Source organism: Grammomys surdaster, unplaced genomic scaffold (assembly GCF_004785775.1).
Source record: "Grammomys surdaster isolate TR1022 unplaced genomic scaffold, NIH_TR_1.0 243, whole genome shotgun sequence".
Lineage (NCBI taxonomy): Eukaryota > Metazoa > Chordata > Mammalia > Rodentia > Muridae > Grammomys > Grammomys surdaster.
This window is the reverse complement of record NW_021604688.1, coordinates 4,315,204-4,333,017: the sequence shown is the minus strand read 5'-3', so window position 1 is coordinate 4,333,017 and position 17,814 is coordinate 4,315,204. Positions and strand designations below refer to the sequence as shown.

The 17,814-nt window shown below is 39.4% G+C and overlaps 1 protein-coding gene across 12 annotated transcripts in view; it reads right to left on the bottom strand.

Annotated features, from left to right (window-relative positions):
• The window catches only part of Dtna (dystrobrevin alpha), a 339,379-nt gene that overhangs the window by 48,626 nt on the left and 272,939 nt on the right, over positions 1–17,814 (bottom strand). For 6 of the 12 annotated variants that reach the window (XM_028774825.1, XM_028774827.1, XM_028774819.1 and 3 more), the window contains 3 exons: positions 16,211–16,377; positions 14,419–14,543; positions 9,143–9,226 (listed from right to left, as the gene is read on the bottom strand). In XM_028774825.1, coding sequence (XP_028630658.1) covers positions 9,143–9,226; positions 14,419–14,543; positions 16,211–16,377 — 376 coding nt within the window. Of the gene's footprint in view, positions 1–875; positions 969–1,535; positions 1,614–7,609; positions 7,881–9,142; positions 9,227–11,422; positions 11,432–14,418; positions 14,544–16,210; positions 16,378–17,814 lie in introns of those variants that run through there. The other 6 variants (XM_028774818.1, XM_028774828.1, XM_028774821.1 and 3 more) reach the window with 4 other exon arrangements.

Genomic DNA, 17,814 nt, shown 5'->3' with positions numbered 1-17,814 from the left:
TGATATTTCCAGAGACAACTAAATTCTAGATACTTTGAAATAACAGATTAATCCTTTGATGGATCCATAAAATGTCATTCTTGGCAAGTGATGAAAGGCAGGAGATGGTGCCTAGTTGGAGGGAGTAGACAACTTGGAGAAGGTCCACAGAATGTTTATCCTACCCTGATCCTTTTTTGTATTCCCATTCATCTACATGATACCTCCCATGGAACGACTCTTGACCGCATGCTTTTGCCACACTGAAATTCTGCTTCACAATTGATCCAGAGACACAGACCTACATAAGTATGGACTACATTCTCTGAAACCATGAGCCAAAATAAATTATTATTTTGGCCAGGTATTTGACGACAGTGATAAGAAGAGGCACTAAAACAGATGTTTTGCAATAAAGAAGAAGCAAGGAGCTGCTATGCTGACGGTGTAAACCACATTAATGAGATCTGAACCCAAAGCCTCCCTTAAGATTTATAACATCACGAAAACCATGGGTTCTCAGTTCAGAGACAATTGGAGATTTTAAGTAAAATTAAATTGTTGGTAAAGAATTGGTTTGATAAATATGTTTGTTCAACGGTAGCCCAAACTGAATATACATACATTCAGACTGTATATACCCATGATTACTAGATGGTAACAGTTGTTATACCAGTTTTCACTTTAGCCAAGACAAAGCAAGGATGAGAACTCTGTGATACAGTGCTGTGAAGCATCAAGGACAATGTTAAAAAAGATTTGGTTAACTGACCTAGGAGAAAAGTTCCTTTGGCTTCCATCACCTTAGCTCCTGGCTAAGACTGCTGTTCAGTAACCCAGGCTGTTCCCCTCTGTAGGTATAGGCTAGCAGTTAAGTCTACCCATGATGCACTAACCATGGTGGGTTGTTCCGGAGCATGTTGACATACAACCCAATGAGAACATGTTCATCAGCTAGCCTGTCTGCCACGTTCAGGCTGTAATGTATCCTAAAACAGGGTAGAGGGAAAGAAGAATTGAGAGAGGTGGACAGAAACAAGCAGACACAGGAAGAATGAGTTTGTGGTAGGAAAAGCACACAGAGAACCAAGCAAGTAAAAGGACACTAAATGTGATGTTTTATTAAAAAAAAAAAAACCCAAGCAAAACCGAGGTAAGGGAGTCCACAACTTCAATCTACTAGCTTACAAAACATTAAGCATTTTTTTTTTTTAAGAAAAAAGATTTATATTCTTTGAGCACAAAGACCAAGGAACTTTTCTGCATAGAAAACATACCAGAATGTATTACAACAAAGATTAAATATCTTCTGAATAGTTAGGTTATAAAATTAAATTATATAAATTATAAAAATTAAAATAAAACAAACATGGAAGTAGAGAAAGTAATCACACGAGTGTGTCCCCTTAGAACACAGACTTGGTGCTGTTAGTGAGTTATAAGACAGCTGCTATCTAGGCCAAATGGTCTTTCACATGCAAACCATTTACCACAAGAGAAACTCCATCTTTAGTTGAGTTAGTTCAGGATCCCAGCACACTCTGGCTTGAACTTACCCTTTCCCCTTAAGAAAGGCTGGAGCAGCCCTAGCCAGCATTTTGTTCTGTTCTACTTCACTGTCCTTGGGAGGAGAGCTAGTTAATAAGATGGGAAAGCCAAGAAGAGCGTAAACACAGCGACATATCGAGAATAGAAGAAGCCAGCATCACACACTCCTTAGTCTAGATTCACACTCTATGTGGCCAGATGGTTTAGGATTTTGAAATGCTCAAGATATCTGCAGATTTCCATAGAGTTTATTTAAGAGAAGAAACCTATCTGGGAACTATAACAGCTACCATGAACTCAGAGTTGACCCCTGGTATTTGCTCAACAAGGAATACATATTTCTCATTCAAGACAACAGGAGAACACATCTAACATTTATTTCAGAGTATGATGGGGGGCATCTCAATAGTTCATAAAGACCTACCAGCATTTAGATGCCTTTTAAGAAGTTTGCTTCTAGGAAGGAGAGATAGTTCAGCTGTTAAAAACATGCCCAGCTCTTTCAGAGGACCCAGGTTTGGTTTGCAACACCCACATCAGGTGGCTCACAGCTACCTGTGAGGTTAACTCTGGGGGATCTGGCTTCTCTTGCCTCTCTGGGCACCAGCACACAGGTGATCATGTTCACACATGAGCATACGCCCATACGTATAATTTAAAAAGAAGTTTGCTTTTCTGTGCTCTCTAAATTCTTCAGTTACCTTTTGAAAACAAACTTGAACATTACCTAAAGATGGCAGCCATATCAGATCTATTTCACTGTTCTCAACGACGTAAGTTACCTGCTCTTGGCTATGAAGCTACAAAGAAAAATTTCAGATAGAAAGAAATAGAGTTCAGAGCATTTTTAGTAGTGCTGACATTTCTTACATGAATACTAATAGATATCTAATGGGTAGATTAAAATAATTTGGCATTTTACATTTATTAAGAGGAAGAGGAAAATTTTTGTTTAAATGGCAGTTTTTAAGGTTTCAGTATAGTTTTTTTTTTAAAGGCCAACCCTTTGTAATGTAGCTTATGTAACAGCATGCTTAAAACTAAGTTCCTGTGTTTGTGGAAAATACACAATTAAAGTCTCTGTGTTTACAGAATTAATTTCTGACTGTGTTGAAAAGGTTCATTTTTTGTGGGTATGGTGCTTTGCCTGCATCTATGTCTATGCACCGCATTTATGAATTAGCTTCAAGGTCACAAGTGAAGTCACATGTGGTTGTGAGCCGCCACGTGGGTGCTAGGAACCAACCCCAGTCCTCTGCAAGAACAGCAAATACTTCTAACTACTGACCCTTCTCTCTAGCCGAATATTTAACAATTGGGATCTAAACTACGAGACATCATGATTTCTAGGAAGTTCTAAGTCATGTCTACATCACATATGTATACCACATATATATCATAGGCATATGTCAATATGAGGTATTACAAAATAAAGTCATGAGAAAATGTACAGAGTTTTAGGTTGTATCACAAATTAAGAGTCTAGCAGGTAATCATGTTTTCCAAAGTTATGATACTTTCACTTAATATAAACATCATTATATTAAGTGTTGTTGTGTTTAAAAAAGGACAACTGTACATACATGAAATTGACTTAAAGAATAAATCAGAGAAGATGACAGAAGAGATGTTTAATGTATATCATGGAATGATTAAATCAAGCTAATTAGCATAGCCATCATTTCACAAAGTTATTTTGTGTGCTTATACTATTTAGAATCCATTACTCCGGCAACTTCAAAGTATGCAATGCATTATTATTAATGACTGTTGCCATGCCTGCAACAGATCACCATGACTTTAAAACTGGTACATTAGATTAATGTTCTAGGAGGACCTGGTTTTCCTATGGTCTTAATGATACTTTTCAAGATGTTGATTTTTATCCTCTAAAATGGGAGCTTCACATCAATCCCAATAATCACTTTGACTCTCTGTAGCTGGAGTTTTCTGTAATGTTCCATTATTCCACCAAAACATCTCTCTGAATCTTGTCTTTGAAGCACCTTTCCATATATTCTTTATCAAATAATCACAGTTTTCTTCCTTCTTTTCAGTGTTTCTCCAACTCTTTCTTCTAATTGAAGGCAAATATATTTGTTACAAAATTGATCTCAGATGTCTACAAAGTCACTCACCACGCTGAGAGAAGTATCCTCTTTTGCACAAAATCAGTTCCCTGCCCTCTAACATGTCTTTACTCTTTGACTATTAACTTTTATAGCATTATCTCCTTAAACTAAGGAACCAGTAGGCTAGCTAAATTATTCAGATATATCTTCTGATGTTGAATGCAAGATTAAAAACAAAGACCCAGTAGAGATAACTAGTGGGTTTTGGAAGATCAAACACTTTCAAAATGTTTCATATATAGTTAACACTCTTCCACTCTTCCGTTAGTTTTGAAGGTTGACAGCAAGTGCCACGATTGTACTTAGTGAGAGCATTTTTGAGGCATCTTAAGGTGAAATTCAACATAAATACTTGTTGGATTTTGCTAAAACCTGAAATTTGTGTTTTAAAGCAATTCTGCTTATGATGGGATACCCTATTAAGCCTTGATCAAGGAAATTTGTTTTTCTCTTATTGAATGCAGTGTCAAAGGATTGTATTTGATCTCATGGAATGTGAAATATATATCACAGATGTTAAAATGGAAACAATATTTTAAACCACTGTAGATTTTTTAAGAAATCACAAATCTAATTTTATTAATTCTTATTCTTAACTAACTGACAGACCAGGGGAAATGCTTGTAACGTCAACTCCTTTGTCAAGTGATTTTCAACAATGACAACCTGCTTCTTACTAATTTATTCAATAGTGATGAGGTCATCAAGCTGACTGAAACTCAATAGTAAGAGTCCTTTTATTACTTTAGTTAAGAGAAAGTTTCCTGAAACATCTGGTTTTATTCTCCCTACATTTCAACAGCTTAAATCTGAAATATAAAACTCTGGTATATGCATCAAAAGTATGCATTAAAATAGGTTAGTGTCTCAGTAGGAAGACCAGTTACCCATGGGGCTAGAGAGAAGCTTAGCAGTTAAGAACTTTTACTGCTTCTGTAGAGACCTGGGTTCAATTCTCAACATCCACATAATAGACTGTAACTATATATAGTTCCAGGGGATCTGATGCCCTCACTTAGCCTCCATGGGAATCTGCAAGTACATGATACATATAAACTGACCCAGGCAAACACACATACACAGGAATAAAACAGACAAACAAACAAACAAATTTTTAAAAAATTGATTGTCTTCCAATTCAGGCTGGCATAAACATAGCATTCATGGAAGAAGGATGAGTTCTGAGGTCAGTCTTGCTTGATCTCATTTGCTGTGTTGTTCCCTAATATCATCAAGTTGTAGTAATTGTATGTTTTCAAGAAAGTCTTCTGTGTATAGAATATACTCAAACACTAACTAAAGCACCCAGTAAGAGAAGAAATGTCAGTGAAATGAGACAGCCAAGGGTTTAATGAAGTGCTAACATGTTTATATGGAAATCAGAACTTTGTTTGAAGACTATGTTAATTCTAGCCTATAAATAGATTGAAATAAAGATTACTGATAGAGTTGGTTATTTTATTTATAGAATTTCATGCAACATTCACAGGAATTGTGAAGATCCCAAGGAACTCATCAAGGCTGTACCAGACACTGATTGATTAATTTGCCTGTTTTTGTTATAGAAGATGGCTGAGTTCTAATCTTAGACAAACGTCAGCCATGGGAGAACTTTGCCTCTCAGAAGCAAAGGCTGAATTTGTTAACTACTTTGGATAAATGAATCACAGACACCTATAAGATGGTGTGATCCTTTTAAGTCAGATTAAAGGCAAGGTCATTAAGTAAAGACTCTTTGGGTAAGCAGAAGTGTTTGAAAAGAATAAAAGAGACATAGAGGATTAATCATTTTTGAGTGAAAACATAAGCCAGAAAACCAAATGACCCACAAGTCAGGCAAGGAAAATGTCACATAAAGGTTGTCCTGCTGGGAAGAATCAGGATTTAGGAGGTGGCTGGGGTGTAACACAGTGGGTGCCTTTGTGGGAACCCTCTTCACAGGTACTGCAGGCTCCATGCAATGTCAGTAATAAAAAATGGATAGAAGTTATTAGATTATATCCAAAACACTATATAATTTATATAACCAATTTTCTAACATTTAAAGATGAAGAAGATCTAGCTAGGTGTCACATTTAAATAATAAGTGTTATTTTTGTGAATATTACTCCTTAAGAAGTTATAACTATGAAAATGCTTGTGAAATCTTTAAACCATACTTTTAACATTGAAAGAAGAAAAAAATCAGTCATTCATACTTTTAAGTGGGATTGTGGCTATGGAAGAAGATAGGCCATCCATAATTAAAGCCACTTATTTAACATGGGAAAGAGGTAGGCAACTCTCATTTACACACTAAGCAGGCGATTTGAGCAGATACTTAAGATTTTACAAAGAAGGCATGAGGCTGAAAGAGAAAGCTGACCTATGGAGCTATCCATTGTGGACAGCGAAGAGGAGTAAGGGTCTTTGAGCCTGGCACTGTGGCCAGTCTTTGCTCTCTTTGCAATGTTATACCATCTCTCATAAGCTTAGCTAACACTGGGGGCCTGCCATGTTCTTGTGTTGATGATAGACTTCATTGATTCAGTCATGCTTCCATGTGCATTTACAAGAAAACAATGTAGTTTAGGGATGTAATTTATGGTCAGGAAAATGAATGATGTGAATTGGCCCATTAATTTGTTGTTTGACCCACTTCCAACCTAATTGCTAACTGGCATTGAGTACAGATTTGTTCATGACACCCATGCCATTTGTTCATGACATTATGCCTGAAGACTTCCCAGGACTGAGGATGAGAGCCTGCAAGAACTCCATCTTCCTTTTAGCTAGTAGAAGAGGAAATTGAGTGTCTAGCTGGAAAAGGATGTGACAACAAGGGATGCAACAGATGGTGGCAGGACCCGAGCTCCATACTCATAAATCTGCATTAGGTAGATCACTAGAATGTCAAAGGACTTCAAGGACACATCCTAGTGCCTTCTGAAGATCAAAGTGGTAGGCTGGGAAAGGACAGGAGGAAGTGACTCCAGGGATTTGTAGAGAGGCTCTTGCAGTGTTGATTTCAGCTTGTCCATGGTCTGACTTCTCATTCTCAGATGGCTAAGATCCCTAAGTCACGTTACAAATGACTGATGGCACAGGCTAAATAAAATAGCCATGTGATTTCCTAAAACTGACTGGGACTATAAAGGGGCCGTTGGAATGTGATGGAAATAGGGAGCAAGTTCTAGGTCATGTTTCATTCTGGTTCTACTTATAAAAGGGTGAGGACCTTTAATCGATGCCTTGGCATGATGTAGTTGCATCATCTTTACTGTGTGCTGTGGTAAAGAAAGCAGAAGCCAGTCAATAGCAGCAGTGGCGAGTGGGAGAAATGAAGCATTAGCAGGAAGACAGACACTGGCTCCAAACTCACTTCTTCAGTGTGAATCAGACTACCTTTCTTTGACAAGAAAATGGTCCTGGGCTTAGTGGGATGTAAAAGTTTTAAGACTTTTAAGTGCACTAAGGTCTAGCTAGAAGCTCTTATTCTTGCCTTGCTCACTCAGTGATGGACCATTCCTCAAGGAATGAATTAAAGAATTCAAAAATCTTAGGAATCACCATCTAGGGTCTTGCAAATTATACACAACCCAGCTTGGTATTCTTTGTATACATATACCACATAGTAGCACAAAGCTATGCAAGTTATGAAATAATAAAAAAGAAAAGGAAGGGCTGAGAAATCAGTTCAACCTTCTCTTGAAGACCCAGTGTCTCTACTAGAAGACTAAGGATTTCTATACTGGGGTAGAAACATCAGCTTTCTAGCAACTGTTTAATAGCTGCTATCATTAAAGACTCAGAATGGGGGCTACTGACAGTGCCCCAAGGTTAAGCTTTTGTATACAACTTTCTGGGTGAAGGCTTAGCTGTGGGGTCAGGTGCTCTTTAGTGCGTAGGTGACCTGAGGGGTGTAGTTGATGAAATCTCCCATGGACAGAGCGAGGCCCACTCAGAGAGGGTAGACGTTAGTGTACACAGCTTTATTGAACAGCGCCCTAAAAACAGAAACTGAAGTCCATCCAGTCTTGACAGTGATAAGAGCCACACAGCTTTATAGAAATCTGTGGTTCACAGGGAACAAGACAAGAGGGCTGAAAATGGGAAGAAAGGGAAGCAACCAAACTCTGGGTTAATAGAAGAAGCAGAAAAGCTCAAGGTGTTTAGAAATATTTTAGGGAACAGGAAGTCATGTTATCCATCTAGACGCATCCACCATAAGCGCCGTCCGAGCTGAAATGATATAAAATGACCTTCAGTAAGGATGGGGTCTGCCTCGATGTGGAGATTGCAGAATGCAGAGCTTCCTAGAATGCACAGCGTCTTTCTAAGCAGTGTATCAGACCTTCACTAGATAGATGTATAGGCTGTGTCTCCTATTGACTATATGATTCCCTTAGGAAAGATGGCTTTATGTGTTGATGGTTATGAAATGGACAGTCATGAGAACTTACAGAATGCCTAAATCTCCTTATTTTTCTCTGTGTGTTTTGTGGTATAAATGTCTCATTGTTTATGACAGATTTCACTTATATATTGCAAACACTGTGGAGAAACACATTCTCTTTGTTCTGCTTATTGTAATTAGGGGGAACTATGGGAAAATATTCAAAAGTGGGCTTGATAAGTCTCACTTAAACCCTCTTTAGAATGTGCCAGAATATTGTGCAGGGAAGTTGGCACCTACTCATCCTCTCAGGGAAAGGAGGACTGTGCTGCAGGGCAGTTGCGGCCTAATGCTCAGTCGCTTGGATGTTTTGCTGACCTTTCTTCCTGTGTTCTTGTGAGACTTCCAGGTATTCACGAAATAACTCACTGGTACTGATTTGTGATATTTCAGCAAATGGACAAGAGCATCTCTTGAGCCCTGTGTGTTCCTGACACTAATGTTCAAAGGAGCACATGGGTCTCCTGTTCCCTGAATACATGGCGTGGATTTTGGCAAAAAGATGAGACACATAACCACATCTTTGAAAGGTTCTTGATATTATCCATGCAACTGTTTATATGAAATTGTATTCTTCACTGTTTAGTCTTTAGCCCTGGTCCTTGGAATTCCAGAGACAACCCAGAAGAGTATTCACTTATAGCTGAGTCTTAAATAATAGTGATTTTTAGACTCTATGATGCTATTACATCAGGAAATTCCAGTGTCATGCTTCCCCAGACCATTCCAAGGGCCAGAAACATAATTTTGTTTAGTAAAACAAAAAAACATATATGTAAGTAGTAAAATTAAAATACACCCCACATTCTTCCTACCAGGGAGGATACAATGCAAATTTCCAGAAGTTGCATAAACTTGAAAAGGCACCCCAGCCCTCTATATATGTCCACATGGGAAAAACTGAGCACAGCAATGGGTTTTTGCAAACTTGTTTTCAATAACGATGATGGTATTCGGCACTTGGCTTACAGCAGGTTGGTTGTCTCACTATAGGATCAAGCTTATTCAGAAGTGGAAGACTTATTTAGTGAAAGGACTAGGGACTTACCTCCTGGTGATGAAAGGACTTCCTGAGGAGGGAACAGAGTGGGAGAAGAGAGTGTCGTTCATGCTGGTTACAGGTCTTGGAGGCCTGAAAGAAAACACAGTGTGCACAGAAAGTTAAGGCAAACCTCCAGATTAACACTTCCCACCATCTGTGGAGGAAAAGGAAGAGAATTAGACTTGTCTCTAGCCCAGCATCCACAGGAAAGCTTCTACATGCCAACTGAGTTATTCTAATGGTATAAAGTAACAATTCATTGAGAACACAGAGGTTTAGTTAACACGAGGAAGATACTGGGCAGCCAGGGAGTATTTTTCCATGAGCCTTGAGCCTTGATGGTTGTGAATTCATGTTTCTGAGCCGTCCAAGGATTCTGAAAGTTCTGTGTGCTCCTCATGATGGTGGCCTTCTTTAATATGCCAATCCAAAAGGACACACGCCAAAATAAAGTCACATATGTTTTCACTTGTCCTCTGTCTGCATGCACAGGCAATGAAGCAGTGTACCAAGAGCTCCTCTCTGGCTCTTTGGATGATCCAGGTTATGTGGTGTTAACTTATAAACTTCATTATAATAACAGCAGCCAGGGAAGATAGTGACTAGTGTTCCTCAGAACTGCCTGTGGCTCTATATACCATGTACATTGGGTCTGTCTTCCTCTGTTTTATCTCCATTTTGTCTTATCATTGTCTTTGCCATGTATGTCCCATATCTGATAAAACCATAGAGCCCAGAAAATCGCTATCTCATCCCCTAGACATTTTTGTCTTAATTAAGGTTAATGTTAGATGTTGAATAATAATTTATAATATAGAAGATAAAAGACATACTGGGGCATCATTTATAGTGATAGGATATTTATTTGTTTGTTTGTTTATTTATTGAGATGGGCTTTTGTGTAGCCCAGGCTACCCTCAAACTCACTATGCTACTGAGAATGACCTTAAACTTCTGATTCTCCCATGTTCACCTCCTGAATGCTGGGATCACACGCCTGTGCCGTGAAGTTAGGGTCGTGTGGTGCTGAGAACCCATGTTGGCTTTGTGGATGCCAGGCAAGCACTGTACTGACTGAGCTGCATTTCAAGCTCCAAGAGGAAATTTTAGTTTTACTATAATTCTACATTTGAAATTGACACTATAGAATATTTTGGAGATGAGACATGAGTTGCAGTAGTCTAAGGAGTTGATTAGCTACTGTTGTTAGCTAATGTAAATGCTTACATTAACCCAAGTTAGTTTTGGATTTTTGCCTTGAACAGCAAAGAGTGTACTTATTCATCCTGTGATGTGATGTACTGAAGGTTTGAAAACCAGCACTGGCTGTGCACATTCATCGAAGCTTCTTCCTGGTATCTGGAGCTGTACTGCATTCTAAGATTTTGTGTGGTACATTGCTTCTTGTATGAGGTCAGAACAGCAGATTCACTATGCCATCTACTCTGGCTATATCAACCAGGGTTCAGCAAACCATCTCAGAGATTTGGATTACTTACCTAGGATGCATCTTGGTGACAAGGGAACAACATAAGAGTAGTTAAAACTAATTGTGTTTTAATGTGAATAACTTAATTTCACAGAAGATACGATCATTGCATCTAAATGTCCTCTATAATTAGGAAGGAAGGCACATTAGATTTAAAACAGCAATCAGGGTGAACAATGTTCACTGTAGCTTTGCAAAAAGTTGAAAGTGACCCCATATTTCTTGTTTTAGTTTGATAAAAGGAACAAAAAACTCTTTCCTATTTTTCTCCATATCTAGGAGATGGAAGGCAAATGAATTGTGAGTGCTTTTCAATTAGCCTGGCCAATTCTCCTTATTGAGACTGGTCACCGCAAAACTAAAATTGGGGTTTCCTAGCAAATTGCTTCAGATTTGGGGGCACTGATCAATACATTGAACTCAGAGCAAAGAATGAAAGCTTTGAGAGTAACTAAAGTTTCTACCTTCCTCTGTCACCAAATAACAAGTTACATTCCTTAGTGTAAACACCACATGGGAGATTGGTAAATGTGTTTATTCTTAATAAAATGAAACAGCCCCACATGAACAATGACCGTCAGAAGCAACACGCAAAGATTTTTTTTTTCTGTATAAATCTTAGCAGAGAACTTATACAAATCTATCATTGCCTTTCTCTTCGTAGGTGCAAAGGTTCAGCTGAAGGCAGGATTAGCTGCCAAGTAGCCTTATACCGTCCACCTGTTTCCAGTCTTGCACCTTCTTAACGCTGGGATTGTACATTTATGTAAGCGAGCTTGGGGGCGGTCATCACTTACCAAGTATCACTTTTGGCAGCAAGTAAGTGGAACAGAAGAGACACTGTTAATCACGGCAACATTTACAAGCAATCGATAGTTAAGCACACGTGCTGAAATACCAAAACGCCACCCCCTGCTCATCTCCACTTAAGAACTAACTCATGACTGACAGTGTCATTTTGCTGCATGTACATAAAATCCCCCAGCTCTTGAAGACAAGAGCATTTTTTCTGTCATGTTTTATTTCTGTATGCAAGTGTGCTTGTGTTTGTACTTGAGTTAGCAGTACCACAACCTGACTTGTTCTTTTTTGAGACAGGGTCTTACTATGTAACCCTGGCTAGCCTGGAACTTGCTATGAAGTCCAGGCTGGCCTTGAACTCTCAGTTAGGCCTGCCTCTGCCTCCTGTGTGCCGCGCCACCTGGCTGTTTAAACATTCCATTGATTCAGTCTCTTGTTACCCTAAGGCTTCTTGACAAATGTTTATTTAGTTACACAGCCCTATCACCATCATATTTTTGCCATTTTCCATAGTTGGAGCTTTAAATAGCCTTAATGAAAATATTTTCTAATTAATTGATTATGTATGCTTAAGCAAAAGCCATGGGTTTTCACTTCAGTTTATACTTACAGACCTTATTATGACTTTTCTTTGCTCATGACTGGATACATCTTTTAGAAAAGTAACACCAGGTTTTAATACATGCACAGCAAAAGGTGCCTTGAAGAGGACAGAGTTATATTCCAAACACATGGGCTTGCTAACACAGACATGTTCCATATCACATGAGGATGTGCAATTATCTTCTCATAAATATTCACTTTATATGATATTTTTCTTAAATAGTAATTTTGAAGATTTGATAGCAATTTGTAAATTAATATACTTTTCACACTAAAACAGTAACAAGTGCTTTATTTTGAGTTTGTGCTGTAATTCTCAATTCTTCAACCTCCAGGAAACTCAGTGCATGATACGATACACCCAGTAATACTCCTAATCCACACCCACTGCCTCCTATCTGCCTCTGCCTATGAGCTTATTGTGTGCATAGGTGGTGCACTGGGATATTTATATACTGGTAGATGTATATAAACATATGTCTAAACACTGAAAAGATGTGGTTTGTACCACAATCAATGAAATAATTTGTAAATTGTTTCAGTATGGTCTTTTCTAGTATGGTCTTTTTTTGTTGTTAAAAAGTAACAACAAAATCATCATTACTATTTATGTTTTTGTACTATGACTATGGTCCTCTCTCTGCTTTTTAAAAAGACGTTTTATTAATAATTTTAATTTTGTATTTACGAATGTTTGCCTACATGTATGTAAGTGTACACATGCATGCCTAGTGTTCAGGGTGGCCTGAAGTGGTAATTGCGTCTCCTGGAGCTGAGTTAGTTACAGATAGTTGTGAGTTGCTAGGTATGTACTGGGGCCAACGTGGTTCTCTTAAAGGCAGTCAGTGCTCTTAACTGCTGCATCACCTCTCCAGCCCTGGCACTTTCTGTTTTAAGCCACATTTGGGAATAACACACGGAGAACATTAAGTGTGCAGGGAGGTAATAGTGTTTGGTATTTGTTAAAGTGTTCATTCTTTTATTTTCATTGTAGTGCTTGATAAAAGACTTGTGATAAAAGAAGCTGCGACTAAATGTCATATATTTTATAAAGCACACTAAAATAAGATATAGACACATATGCACACATACACGCAAACACACATACACACATATACACATGTGTACACACATATACATATATACAAATACACACATGGATACACAAAACCCCACAGATGGATACATACACACATTTACATACACATATATACAAACAAACACATGCACACTAATACACACATGCATGCACACAGACTCACATATAAACACATATATACATACACACATATACATATATGCACACACACATATATACATACTAATATACACATATATACATATAAAGACATACACATATGTACACACAGACACACATATGCACATATACATATATATACACCCTAATACACACATGCATACAAACATATATATAAACACATGCACACATATGTACACAGACACACACACACACACACACACACATTTCTGAGTGCTGACTGTACAGGGCCCTGGGCTGGGTAAGTTTGGTGGCACTCCTGTGACTCACTATTCCAGGGCTGCTCTACTGCAATGCTCTCAAGACCCTCCACTCACTCTCTGTCCCCATGCCCAGAAGCTTGGAAGTGAGAGCAGCCAGTGGAAAGTGAGTCTCAGCAGATTCACACAGCACACACGTGGTTGACCTTGTGCTCCTTCATTGGCAACTTGCATGTTGTGCCTCTTTGGTGATGCCCGGCGGGGGGGCAAGCATAGATATTAGCTAACAGCTCTTGTACAGTATAACTATAAGCAGCTGTCCCCCTGGGATACTGCCCAGTTGATGTACTCCTGGTTTATTTATTAGAGTATGACTTAAAAACCAAAGAAGTTAAAACGCAAGTTAGCCACATTCTACAGAGTGGGTTTTATATTGGTTTTGTGGGTGTTTGGCCTATGTCAGCATTATATTACTTTTATATTTAAAGATATCAAAGCTCACGAGGGTGTGTGTGTGTGTGTATGTGCACATGTGTGTGTGTGCACGTCTCTCTGTGTGTGTATCTGCACACATGTGCATCTCTCTCCCTCTCTCCCCCCTCATTCTCGCTCTCTCTCTGTGTATGAGATAAAAATAGATGGGGAATTATTTGGGGTTAGGGGGATCAGGAAGAAGGGAAAGAGGTACAGAGGAAGGTCATGGGGGTTGGATAGGAACAAAATGTAATGACATAAATGTGAAGTTTACAATGAGCCTCATTTCTTTATACGCTAACCACAAAGAAAAAAGGAATAAAAGAGTAAATAAAACTTGGTCCCTGACAAACAATGTGAAATTGTCTCAGTAGGAAGGCTCCAGACACATGTGAGTGAAGGACATTGCATCTTAGTCTGGGCCAGAGATACTCACACGATGTGAGCCAAGTTGAGTGGCTTTTCAGGCTGGTCTGGGAACATGGGGTGCAGAGGTTCACGGCTTGAAGCACAGCTCAGGGACTTGCTTAATGCATTCGTTAGCTTCTTAGCAGGTGATTTCTAGAAAGAGAATAGTGACAGCCTGACCATACTCTTTAACAAATGACTTCAAAGATTTACTGATAGCTGCATATTCATTCACTCATTTCTTGACCCATTCATTTATTGATAAACTCTGTTTTGAGCACCTGCCCTCCAAGTCAAGAAGTTTCCAAGAGGCTGTGACTGCATGAGTGCCACCAGGGTACCCATCCCTTGCTGTAGTCCCTGCAAATGCCATGCTGAATGGAAGTACTTATTGTGTGGAGAAATGTGTTGAGGTTTTGGGTATCACTAGAGCTTTCTGGAAAAATCTCAAGAGATAAGAGGAAGGAGCTGAGAACCAATTTGAGAGAGGGAAGGCAGGAGGCAGACACATTCCCACTGGGTAGGGAGATGTTCGTGCATGTTTCCTCAGGAAGTCACATAGCATTTGGTGTATAAAAATATTTATCAAGTTACCCTTTACACAAAGCCTCCATGAATGATTTGTCTATATAATAACTCATACAGCTTTGTATTCTTGTGATTGAACCAAAGTAAGTAGTTCAATCAGCCCGTCTGATGGGACAGCCATCAGCAACTAATCCAGGCACAAACCAATAACTGTAGAAAACAGCCTGAGACGTGAACTTGGAGTCTAACTGAGGAAGATCACAAAACGGTGAGCCACGCAAATATTAAGCTCACAAGTGCTACTCCTCTGCAGACCAAGCGCCACATGTTACTGTCACATGGGCACACACATGTCACTTTTACCAAGTCAACTACTCACACTATGAAAACATGATTTTAAAAATACAAATTCCTCTTGCCACTCCCTGAAAAAAACCTGAAAGTGCATCAGGTGTAGTTGAGCACACATGTTCTCATACTCCTGACTAGTCATGCACTAGAAAAAAAGTAGGGATCTTAGAAAAATAAAACAAACAGTATCTTTTAAAACAAGCATAGAAACAAAGCAAAGTGAAAAATAGCAGAATGTGTACTTTACTGTAAAGTAAGCCGGACCCAGGCCTGCCTGCCTTTCTGTTGGTTAGGTCCTCTCTGACCTGCTTACATGCTAAGAAGAATCAAAGTTTGGTTCTTCCTGTATTGGTTTTAAGTCTCAGGAAGCCGCACTCAGCTCAGATCTCAGATACACACAGTAAGAGGCCCCAGTAGGATAAGGAATGGCAGGCAAGGGGAAGGAACGTTGGAGTAGAAGTTAAATTTGCCCTTAATTCCATCATCATCTGTCCTGGGTAGGTTTCTGTTTTTGGGTTTTGTGTGTGTTTGTGTGTGTGTGTGTGTGTGTGTGTGTATGTGTTCTTGGTTAACTTGACACAAGTCAGGGAAGAGGGAACCACAACTGAGAAAATGCCCCCATCAGCTCGTCCTATTGCTGAGTCTGCAGGGCATTTCCTTGATTAATGATTGATGTGGGAGGGTCCAGCCCTTTGTGGAACATGCCAGCCTGGGGAGTGGTCCTGGGTACTATAAGAAAACAGGTTGAGCAAGCCAATAAACAAGGTTCTTCCATGGCCTCTGCTTCAGTTCCTGCCCTGACTTCCCTCAGTGATGACTGGAGTGCCTCTTGCTATGGTCTTCATCACAGCAGCAGAGAAGCCTACAGCACCCTGAACGTTCTTCTTCACCCTGGCTAACAGTCCCACACCCACCTCCAACACTGCCTGGATGTCACTTACCCATGATGTGTACTCCTTCATTTGGTGCTGGTTGCTATGAGAACCTCCTGCATGGCCCCTCCAGAAGCAGTCCTGGCAAAGCTGGTAGTTGTGACACTGTTGGCATCGGTATCGAAATCCCATCATGCTCTCACTGTGACAGTAGGAGCACTCAACCGGATGGAAGACTAGAGAGGAAATAAATGAGGAAAAAACAGAAGAAGTGTGAACTGGACTGAAGAAAACCACAACTCTCATGGAATTCTATCTTTCAGTGGTGCACTCTGTTGATTTCAGACCATAATCAATTTTGACTGAGAGAAGTGTTTAATTTATTCCTGAATTACATTTCTCAACCACGTGAATGCTTGTACATGGTGGTGAGGAGGGGAGTAGGTATAGAATGGGATGAAAAATAAATGTCCTCTGGCAACACGAATCACTGTAATGACCTTTGCTTTGTCAACCCCCTATTTCTTATGTCATAAGAATGTAAATTATCCAGACTGACTAGTCTTTTCCCTATATCATCTCCAGGAGCCCAGCAGAGGTCATGAAGACACAGAAGCACAGTGGATGGATTCAGTTAAGTACCCACCAAACAGGGGCAAATGTTAATGAAGTAGAAAATGAGAGGAAGAAAAAAGAAATGGGAAAAAAGGGGCCTGGAGAGATAGCTCAGTGGTTAAGAGTGGTTAAGACTGCTCTTCCAGAGGTCCTGAGTTCAATTTCCAGCAACCACATGGTGGCTCACTATCATCTGTAATGGGATCTTATGCCTTCTTCTGGAGTCTGAAGACAGCTACGGTGTACTTATCTACATTAAATAAATAAATCTAAAAAAGAAAGGAAGGAAGGAAGAAATAAAGAAATGAAATTGGGGAATAGGAAGGCTAGATGAGAGAATTGAGTTCTGTAAAAAAATAGAGTAGCTAATGGGCTTATTTAATGAGTGACATTGACTTTATCATACACAAATACATGCATGTGCACACACACATACACGCTGTTCTGGGTCAGAAGGATAGGACCCGAAAAGATGAATAAATTATTTGAATATGGTTCTAACTTAGACTGTTTGAGAGACACTTCACTTGTTATGCTAGGAAACGTGAAGTGGCAAGCTGGGCAGGTAAAGTCTTTGAGATTTGAAGCTAACATATATAATCAAATCCAATTTGTCTTCACACCATGAGCTAAAGACACTAAAACAGCAGCAGCAGCAGTAGCAACAGAAACAACAACTTCTTGTGTTATCTTATTAACTGGGCAAGAAAAGTAATAAGATGAGAATAATGATTGTAAAAAGTAAAATGGAAGAAAAGAACATTATGTGTTCTTGAGTGGGCTGCTGTTTACAGAACACCCCAACACCCTCTTCTGGCTCCTGGGAAAGCCAGTGGTGTGAGGTAAGCCTGGGTAACCCTCTAGGCAGGTGCCCAAGAAACAGATTTCCTGTAACAGGAAGCACTGAGTCAGAGCTGAAGTCACAGCATTCTGATTGGCACATGACTCCTTTACAGAGTTCTGATTGGCACAAGGCTCCTGCACAGCGTTCTGATTGGCACACGACTCCTTCACAGCGTTCTGATTGGCACACGGCTCTTGCACAGCGTTCTGATTGG